The sequence below is a fragment of the Alexandromys fortis genome, unplaced genomic scaffold, assembly GCF_014885135.2.
Source record: "Alexandromys fortis isolate MF-2015 unplaced genomic scaffold, M_Fortis_MF-2015_v1.1 scaffold_31, whole genome shotgun sequence".
Lineage (NCBI taxonomy): Eukaryota > Metazoa > Chordata > Mammalia > Rodentia > Cricetidae > Alexandromys > Alexandromys fortis.
In genome coordinates this window covers 6633184-6643274 of record NW_026067974.1, presented here as the reverse complement: position 1 = coordinate 6643274, position 10091 = coordinate 6633184, and the positions used below count along the sequence as shown (strand labels likewise).

At 47.8% G+C, this 10091-nt stretch overlaps 2 protein-coding genes and 1 long non-coding RNA gene across 7 annotated transcripts in view; 1 reads left to right on the top strand and 2 right to left on the bottom strand.

Annotated features, from left to right (window-relative positions):
• Mrpl27 (mitochondrial ribosomal protein L27) overlaps window positions 1-1310 on the bottom strand; it is a 6827-nt gene extending 5517 nt beyond the window's left edge. Inside the window, exon 1 of the mRNA XM_050157079.1 lies at window positions 1187-1310. Coding sequence (XP_050013036.1) covers window positions 1187-1226 — 40 coding nt within the window. The 5' untranslated portion in view covers window positions 1227-1310. The remainder of the gene's footprint in view (window positions 1-1186) is intronic.
• Window positions 1252-10038, top strand: Eme1 (essential meiotic structure-specific endonuclease 1). 5 transcript variants are annotated; one of them, XM_050157074.1, is made up of 10 exons: window positions 1252-1333; window positions 3465-3555; window positions 3673-4456; window positions 4544-4671; window positions 6572-6658; window positions 6739-6857; window positions 7038-7158; window positions 7471-7586; window positions 9262-9451; window positions 9700-10038. In XM_050157074.1, exons 3-10 carry the CDS (start codon window positions 3685-3687, stop codon window positions 9817-9819), a joined length of 1653 nt encoding a protein of 550 aa, XP_050013031.1. In that variant the 5' UTR covers window positions 1252-1333; window positions 3465-3555; window positions 3673-3684; the 3' UTR covers window positions 9820-10038. The 5 variants fall into 5 exon arrangements, with proteins under 5 accessions (XP_050013031.1, XP_050013032.1, XP_050013030.1 ...); XM_050157071.1 differs by having other exon boundaries at window positions 1260-1333; window positions 9643-10038; XM_050157072.1 differs by lacking the exon at window positions 1252-1333 and adding an exon at window positions 1348-1467 and having other exon boundaries at window positions 9643-10038.
• Window positions 1339-5636, bottom strand: LOC126510504 (uncharacterized). Its single transcript, XR_007594420.1, has 4 exons — window positions 5275-5636; window positions 4207-4363; window positions 2086-2203; window positions 1339-1459 (listed from the first exon to the last, which is right to left on the bottom strand). It is a non-coding gene; the product is annotated as an uncharacterized lncRNA (long non-coding RNA).
• Window positions 10039-10091: the final 53 nt, after the last annotated feature.

Here is a 10091-nt window from a genome sequence, read left to right as displayed (position 1 = left end):
AAATAAATAAATAAATAAATAAATAAATAAATAAATAAATAAATAAAATATATACCTAACAACAAAAGAAAAAAGAACTTACAGAGACATGTTCAATATTCACCATTGGAATCTTTCTAATTTTAAACATCCATTTTTTTTTTCTCTCTCTCTGTAGCCCAGGCAGGCCTTGAACTTGCAATCCTCAGGCCTTAGCCTCACACAAAAACTAGTTACAGGCATGCACTACCTGGCTTCAGTCACTGACTTAATGGGTGACCGACGTTTTGCTCATCTACATTGCTTCATTCATTCACCTTTGCTCTTGTGAGAAACAAGGAGAACCTGCGGGTTACTCCTTTTCCCCGCATTTCACAGACCAGTAAGATTTGTGGAGTCCATCTTCAGAACAGATGCCATATTCATCCACGTTCCTCCGAGTACATGACCATCACCATTAATATCCTGGCCAAATTATCCTATGGCAAGGCTACTAGTCCAGCTTTCCATGGTTTGCCATGATGATTATTTTATTTATTTATAGTTTTTAGGAATGTGAGCTGGGCTGGCCTTGGACATGAGACAATCCTCCTGCCTCAGGCGCCTAAGTGCAGGGATTACAAGCACCCTCATTTCTACCTCATTTCGTTTTCATTCCTTGTTATTTATTTGCATCTATCCCGCCCCCTCGTAACTTGCTACTCAAAATATAAAACTGGATCGAGTCACTTTCTTGCTCTTTCCGCAGATGGTTGGATCTCTCTTTCAGGTCTTAATAATTATCCCTTCAGAAGAGTTCCTTGAAGACCTAATCTAGGATTCTCCACAGCGCTCATCACAACTACAGCTAAGTATTTACGTGTTTATTGTCGTACCCACTGAACTCACAGGGGTAACAACAATTATCTTTATGCTGATACACTCCACAGCGTCTCACCAGACCTGAGCACGGGCCATGAAAACTCAGCACTAAGACGCAAACTACATTACAAAAACAACAGCTAAATCCTGAATAATGACTCGATGAACTTTTTTGAACTGACTCTTCTTCAGCACCGCCCACCACGAGCCACATTACCGGAGACAGCCCGCCTCCAAAGGTCGTGAGTCCCTCTCTCCTTTGGCATCTAGGGTTCACCTTGGATCTAGTTTTCATTTCCCAGCCTCCCTGCTTGCTCGCCCCACAACAACCACAGCGCTGAGATACCTTCTGCCCTCGTCCTCAGGGCAAGCACTGCCGACGCCATGCTTGTTGCTTCGCATTCGCTTCCGGGCTGGGAAACCTGCTTCCGCTACCGGAGGCTCTACTTCCGGATCCTGCGTACAATTCAAAGAGTGGCGGGAGCAGTAGCAGGTGAGCGCCGATTTCCTGGGTTTTGTGGCCAGTACCTCTGGGGGCTTCTGCGATGGACCGCTGGCCTCAGAGGCGGGGAGCATGTCTGGAACGGGCATTCGTCCCCCTGCGGGAGTCACCCGAAGCCTAAGGAGGTACCAGGATGAGGCTCAGCCAGATTCTGTACTAAACTGGTTTGGTCGTAGATGCACACTTTCATTTAATTCCTACAAACCTAAATTACTGTTACTGTGTTAAAGAAACCGAGATCCAGGAAGGGAATCTTTCAAGGATTATCCTGGGCCACACCTACAGTCACTGTTTGCTGATAGAACGACTCTTGAGTGTAACCCAGCAGTTCAGGCAGGCTTTAGTATACACAGGAGAAGTGTGAAAACATACTCATTTAATACATTTGTACATGAGTGTTTGTAGAAACATTATTTATAGCTGCCAAGAAAGGGAAGCAAACTGCCTATCAAGCAATAAATGCTTAAGCAAAATGTGGTCTATGCACACAGTGGAATAGTATTCCGCTATAAAAAGGAAGGCAATGCTCTCACAAAAGGACTTGAAAGCGTGACCGTGAAAGACACCAGCGACAAAAGACTGTGCTTATATGAAATATACAGAATGTAGAAGTCCATAGAGATAATAGGCTTTATTTTGGTTGTTAGGTGCTGGGATAGGGAAAGAATGGGCAATGACTTTTTGATGGTTCTGGAATCTCTCTTTTGAGATAGTCTCACCACTACACTATCGTGTAGGCTGACCTTGAACTCAAAACATCCTCCTGTATCTTCTGTATCTTCCTCCCACGAGGCAGGATTGCAGCTGTGCGCCAGCCTGCCCAATTTATATACAATTTCTTTTCGTGGTGATGAAGACATTCTGGAATTAGATGATGGTAATGGTTAAAGAACACAAATGTATCAAACCCCACGAATCTGTATTAGGGCTTTATTTGTTTCCCTGGGGATTAAACCCATGCATGGCCCTATTCGTACTAAGAAAGCACTGCACCACTGAGCTATTACTCAAACTCCTAAAGTATATTTTAAATATTATAAACTGTTTATGTGACTTATAAATATGAACTCTAATAAAAAGTATGTGAATTATTATTTTTTCCATGTGTGTATGTCTGTGCACATAAGCACACTCAGGTATGTGCAGAGGCACGCATGTGGAGGTCAAAGGACAGCCTTCAGGAGTCATTTCTCCCTCCACCATTGATGTTCTGGGGACTGAACTCTAGTTACCTGGCTAGGTGACATGCATCATGCATCTTTGCCTGTTGCTTCGTGTTATTAGCGTATGTTTTTTAAAAATTCATTTGTTTTTATTTTATGTGTACGTGGTGGTCATAAGAGGGCATTGAACCTCCTGGTGCTGAAATTACAGGTGGTTGTGAGAGCTGCCCAACGTGGTCCTCTGTTAGAGCAGTATAAACTCTTAACTGCTCTCTCTCCAGCACCAGCATGGTTTTTATTTATTATTTTCTTTTGAAAGATCTCCATGTTAGGGGCCAGAGAGATGATTCAAAGGGTAAATTCAAAGGGTAAAAGGTGCTTGCTGCCAAGGCTGATGATGTGGGTTCAACCCCAGGGCTCACACTGTGGAAGGACAAAGTCAACTTCCTGGAAGTCCTCTGGTTGCCGCATGTGGGCTGGGGTGTGCACATGCCCACACACATACAGAAATAGTTTTAGAAAGTTTTTTCATGATCTCCATGTGGACCCAGGAATTATTGTGTGTACTTGTAGTCCCAGCACTTGTGAGATGCAGGAGATCAGTTCACAGTCTTTCTCAGCCACACTAATTCAAGGCCAGCCTGAGCTACATCAGACTCTCTCAAAAAGAAAACAGAAAACTGTCAAATACAGAGATCAGCAAGGGGCTAGCATTGTGTTTTGTTAGTATTTCCATTAAAGTGGGTGGGGTTTTTTTGTTGTTGTTTGTTTTTGGTATTTGAGACAGGGTTTCTCTGTAGCTTTAGAGCCTATCCTGGAACTAGCTCTGTAGACCAGGCTGGTCTCAAACTCACAGAGATCAGCCAGCTTCTGCCTCCTGAGTGCTGGGATTAAAGGCGTGTGTCACCCCCGCCCAGCTCCATTAAAGTTTTGTAATAGTAACTGTATTTTGATTATAGCTCACCATGACCTAGAAATTTCGGTTTTAAAGCGGGAATCCTGTTGGCATACCAGTGTGGCCATGAGTTCCAGATTATTCAATCTGTTGGGGTATGTTCTATTTCTCTGATTCTCTTAACATATTTATTTTCCTAAAGTTTGGCCACATGAGCACCTCTAGTGGACCAGCTTGAATGGTCTAATGTATGTTCTCATCTTTCCTTTTAGGCAACTAACTTGATGTCGCTAACAAAGCCATCCCTCTTGCTGCTTTCCTCGGAGAGTGATTCTGAGGAATTGCCCACATTTGCCTTTTTGAAGAAGGAGCCATCTTCAGCTGACAGGATTCAGCCTCAAAGGGAAAAGAATGTATTGGTTGTCACCTCAGATTCTGAGGCCTCCTGTCCTCCCTCACCTGGCTTGGAAGATCCACCATTTGTCCTAGCTGCAGCTGAAGCTCTCACACAGGCAGGGCCCATCAGAGTGCTAAGCAGCGGAAGTGAGGATGAAGATGTACTTGTCCCCCTGGCTGAGAGGATCTCGTGTAAGTTTTTGACCCACAAGCAGCTGATCCCTGAGCGCTCTAGCTCCTCACTTAAAACTGTTTCAGATCATCAACGTGATATAAGTGGACTGAGTGACTGGAAAAAGCAGCCATTCCCAAAGATCCCTGATGGTCCTCTCCACGATGCCTTAGAGAACAGCCCAGCAAATGACGGGGACTCTGTCTTAGACAGTCCTGGCCATCAACTGCCAGCGTACCAGTCAGCCTGCAGTGAGTTGGCAGTAACCAATCCAGTTCCGGACATCCCTCTACCTCAGAAGAGAACCAGGCACAGTCAGAAGGTCCAGAGAAGTGGCGCTCAGGGATGCTGGCAGCCACGACAAGCAAGCAGGAAGGAAAACACCCCAAGGCAGCCTGAAAAGAAACAGAGGACAGCGGTGGTCAATAGGCTGAAAGCCCAGAGGCCAGAGGAATGCATGAAGCACATTGTGGTGGTGCTGGACCCAGGTTCTCGCAGATTCCAGCTTCTCCCCTGAGCCCAGCGGACTGTGTCCTGGACTCCCCTATGACCAGCCCTTTCTAAATCTATTGCAGTGCTTTTACAGATGGAAGGCGGGGGCCAGCTCCTGGGAGCACTGCAGTCTATGGAGTGCAGCTGTGTGATTGAAGCCCAGGCCGTGCCTCAAAGTATCACTTGGAGGAGGAGGACAGAGCTGGAAGAGGTATGAGCTTCTGGCTGAATGTTTTCCTTCCCCTTCGCCCTCTAGCATTGCAGGATAAACTGCTGTACTGCCCCTGCTTGAGACTGAGTGGCAAAGCTGTCACTGTCCCCAAGTCTGAAGGGATGAGGTGAGGCAGCAGTAAGCAGACTCCAGAAGGATGAGAGGGCCAACACTATTATAGGCAACCCTGAGAAATAAAGAGTTCGTTCTCTTTCCCTTGAGCCTGGGGTCACGTGATGTCTAGACATAGCTTAAGCAGAGTGGGACAGGGAAGAGAATTTGTGTGCTATCCCTAGTTCTCTAGCTGGGCTTTGGGATCAGAGTAACTGTGTTTAAATCCTCGACTCGACTGCTGGACTCTGCAGGTCACACGTCTTTGGGCTTCAGTTGCCTGTTGTAGAGCGGAGGAGTCGGAACCTCACTTGCCCCTGTTGGAGGGTCTCAGTGAGACGATCTGGCACGAGCATCCAGGAGGCTTGCAGCATACAGTCATCCTCAACCCCGGGGTCTCTGCATTACTTACATTCCCACTATTCCTCCTATCTGTGAATCCACTTTGCCCTTCAAGGTTTAGAAATGAGCCGGGCGGGTGGTGGCGCTCACCTTTAATCCCAGCACTCCGCAGGTGGCTCTCCGTGAGTTCAAGGCCAGCCTGGTTCACAGGGAGGGAAATGGGATAAAAAGTGTTGAACGTTCAAGGTGGGAACTAGACCCTGGAGCTCCTCTACCTGCACCCTGCTTGCTTTGTTTGGAGTCTTGTATTGGGTTCTAGGGACCGTGAGAAAACTGTGCAAGTCTTGCTCCCATTCCTTCCTCAGCACCCTGTTACTTACCCTGTTAAGGCCCTGAAGCACCTTGGCTTTGACTGAGCCCTTGGTCTGTTGGAGGTTTTCTTTTTTATCTTTTTTCCCTGGTAGTGCTGGGGATGGAGCCCAGGGCTTTATGTATACTAGGCAAACACTCTACTGTTGAGCTGCCTATATACACAGCACCAATGCCCCGACCCCCTTTTTCTGAGATAGGGTCTCTCTATGTAGCCCTGGCTGGCCTTAAACTCAGATCCACCTGCCTCTCTGCCTCCCAAGTGCTGAGATTAAAGGCATTTGCCACCATGCTTGGCAATCCTTTCTTCTTCTTCTTTCTTCTTCTTCCTCTTCCTCTTCTTCCTCTTCCTCTTCTTCTTTTTTTAAAAAAATTGAATTTTGAGACAGGGTTCCCCTGTGTAACCCTGACTGCCCTGGAACTCTCTATGTAGACCAGGCTGGCCTTGAACTCACAGAGATCCTCCTACCTCTGCCTCTGAGAGCTGGGATTAAAGGTGTGTGCCACACTCCCGGCTTTTTTTTTTTTTTTCCCCAAATGTGCTTTGGTGTGAAGGTGTCAGATCCCCTGGAACTAGAGTTACAGATATTTGTGAGCTGCCATGTGGATGCTGGAAATTGAATTGAACCTGGGTCCTCTGGAAGAGCAGTCAGTGCTCTTAACCTCTGAGCCATCTCTCCAGCTCCCCACTACTCCCAACTTTAAAAATGCGTTATTGTTGTGTACATGTATGTGTGCCATGGTGCATGTGGAGGCCAGAGGACAACTTTGTGGCATCTCACTTCTCTCCTTCCACCTTTACATGGGTTCCTGGCATCAAACTCCAGTCCTCAGCCTTGTGTGTCAAGTACTTTTAGCCCCCGAATCATCTTGCCCATGTTCATACTCTGTCTCTGAGATGCAGGGAATAGCGCTGGACAGTCAAGGGATGGAGGGACTGGACCACAGGTGGGTTTTCTTGTCACCACGACATCATTCAAGAAGGAAAGATACAGGGCCATTCCCCCGGAAGATCCAGCTCGCCCACAGGAACCACAGCCGCTGACCTTCCCCATGCTGTGTTCTTCGTCTTTGGCAGGATGGAGTAGACTGGGTGGAAGAGCCGACCGTCCTGGTGTTGCTCCTGGCAGAGGCCTTCATGTCCATGGTCTACAACGGAAAGCAGGTGTGCGGGGCCGGGGGTAGAATGGTGCCAGCCTCTTCCCAAGGAATTAGTGTTAATGCCCTTTCTGCCACTTTATGCAGGGAAGTACCAGCATTACCGAGAAAGGGAAGGAGACACTTCGGGGCTTTGTAACTGATGTCACAGCAAAGACAGGGAAAGCATTGTCACTGGTGATAGTGGATCAGGAGAAATGCTTCAGGTATGGCTATGCCCTATAGATACAGGCCTTAAAGGGGCAGGTCGTGGGTTATCAAGGGGGAGCTTGTTCACCCTGGCTGCAAGGCATTCTGCAAGATGGTGTCCCTGACAAGCCATAGGCTGTGCTGGTCAATAGTCCGGCAACACTTTTGCCTGGCTCAGTTTTGGGCTGCTGTTCCAGGGCTCAGAATCCGCCAAGGAAAAGGAAATCAGGAATGGCAAATAAACAGGCTAAAGAGAAGCAGCAGAAGAGACAAGAGTCTAGCACAAGGCTCATGGTGTCCAGGTTAGACATGGAAGAGGTAAGAAATCCTTTTGCCTGGGAGCATGGGGGATCACGGGAGAGGGTAGAAGGGGACAGAGGAGGAAGGGAGGGGAGCAGAGAAAAATATCTCAATAAAAACAAAAACAAAACAAAACAAAAATCCTGTTGCCCTGGTCAGGTGAGTGCTCACTCTTCTCTAACTAGGTTTCCAACTGAGACCAATAAAAGGCTCACTGGCACTTCTGTCTGCCTTGGATTGAGTAGGAAAGGGGGAAATGGAGCCAAGAGGTTCAGAGTAGCTTCAGGGAGCACTGAGAAGGCTTCCAACCAGTCTCTCCACTCTTCCTAGGCATTGGTGGATCTGCAGCTACATACAGAAGCCCAGGCTCAGATGGTGCAGAGCTGGAAAGAGCTGGCTGACTTTACCTGTGCATTTACAAAGGCTGTGGCCGAAGCTCCCTTTAAGTAAGTGACTGGGAGGATGCCCTCCACTCTAGGTCTCGCTTTTCCCTTGGTTCTTAGAGCCAGAGAAAATGTGCCTTTCTCCTAAACTGCCACAAGCCCAGTGCCTTTTTTTTTTTTTTTAAGATTTATTTATTTATTATGGATACAGTGTTCTATCTGCATGGATGCCACCAGAACAGAAGAGGGCACCAGATCTCATTAGATGGTTGTGAGCCACCATGTGGTTGCTGGGAATTGAACTCAGGACCTCTGGAAGAGCAGGCAGTGCTCTTAATCTCTGAGCCATCTCTCCAGCCCCCCCCCCCCAGCTCCCCAGTGCCTGTTTTTAGGCAGAACCCTATCTTATGCTGGAGAGCCTTGGCAAAAGCCTCATATCTAGGGGGCTGAAGAGATGGCTCAGTGGTTAAGAACACTTGCTGCTCTTGCACAGGACCCAGGCTGTTCCTAGCACCCACATGGCACTTCACAACTGTCTGTAAGACCCTCTTCTGGCCTGTGAGGGCACCAGACAAGTAAGTAATACACATATATACATGGAGGCAAACACTCATACACATTAAATTCCAGCCCTTTTTAAAAATATTCTCTTTAACTTAGAGGCAAATCTATTGTATAAGTTGATGCTGGATTACTAGGATTCATTCAGGTCAGATCTTGAATGATCCTAGTCAGAACTGTAAGCTCATGGACCTCAGAGACAACCCTGTTCAGGTGCTTTATTATATTAAAGGAATGGAGAACTGAGATTGAGCTGTTGAAGCCCCCAGGAAGTGAGAACCACAAATAGTATCCAAATTGCCCATTACTCAGTCCCCTTTGCCTACAACCCCACCTTAACATCAGGGAAAAAAAAACTATTACCTTCTCTAGTGAAAAGGACTAGAAACGGTTTTTTTTTTTTGGTTTTTCGAGACAGGGTTTCTCTGTGGCTTTGGAGCCTGTCCTGGCACTAGCTCTGTAGACCAGGCTGGTCTCGAACTCACAGAGATCCGCCTGCCTCTGCCTCCCGAGTGCTGGGATTAAAGGCGTGAGCCACCATCGCCCGGCATCAGGGGTTGTTTTTTAATCTTTTTGCGCGTGTATATATGTGTGCATGCACGTGTATGAGACTGGGCAATAACCTCAGGTTCAGGTCTTACTGAAAATGCAGGAACTCCTTTGCCACTGCATATGTAGGGCTAGCTGGCCTGTGATTCCAGGGATCCTGTCTCATATCCCATAACCCCCCTGTAGCTCTGGGGCTACAGATGCGGCACTTTACCCACTCAGTTACTCTCCTGGGCCCCAGATGCAATTTTTCCTTTTTATGTTTATGGGTGTTTGCCTGCATGTGTGTGCAATGCCTAAGGAGGGCAGGGGGGGGGGGGCATCAGAGCCCTTGGTTTTGGAGTCAGGTAATAGTGAGCTGCCCTGTGAGTGCTGGGAATCAAATCTACTTTGGCAGAGCAGTCAGGGCTCTTAACTGCTGAGTCACCACCTCTCCTGCCCCATCCCACCCCCAACTAAATGCAGTTTTTATGGGAATCTGCAACCAGCACTATGCTTGAGAACAAAGAGACGCAAACTGGCCTGATGTAAGACTAAGTCTACCTCCAGGTCACTGGAGAACTCAGTCCACAGTTGAGGGGACAAATAAGTAGGAGAGGAACTCAGGTCCCCAGTGGTGCTCTTGTAGGAAGCTCCGGAATCAAACCAGCTTTTCCTTCTGCCTGGAGAAAGACTGGGCTGGAGGGATGAAAGTGGACCCAGCTGGTAAGGGACTTGCAGCGATCTGGAGGAGGCAGATTCAGCAGCTGAACCGAGTCAGTCTGGAAATGGCCAGCGCTATTGTGGATGCCTATCCCTCCCCACGGCTCCTGGTGCAGGTATACTGCTATGGGGGCCTCACTCTCCAGAATTCCCAAGGGAGCTTCTATTGATGGGCTAGGAATGTAGGTCAGCAGTGTGGGTTATCTGGTCTGGGACATTTTCTTCTGCCTCAAATTGACCTGACCACCAAGGGATGGCCATGGGTGGGTGGGTAGTATGGGGTTAAAAGGTCATTTGCCACTTCCAGGCTTATCAGCGGTGTTTTTCTGAGCAAGAACGTCAGAATTTGCTGGCTGACATACAGGTACGCCGTGGAGAAGGTGTGACATCTACCTCCCGCCGTGTCGGGCCAGAACTATCCAGGCGGATCTACCTTCATATGACTACATTACAACCAGACCTCATCCTAGACAGTGTTGACTGACTTCCGCAGCAACAGGGTGAACTTCCCCATCCTTGACCTGACAGCAGAGAGGGCCAAAGTACCTCCTAGGTACAGTTAGGGGTGGAGTCTCCTTGTGGGAGCAGAGACGGCAATACACTACAATCCACCTCCACCAGCACTTACTGCAAACCAGATGCCACGGACAACCAACCATCCCACGTTGCCCCAGTCAACCCTCACAACACAAAGGAGAAAGGCAGACCACTCAGACACGGATTTAATAATTGTAGAAATCCAAAGAATAAGCATCA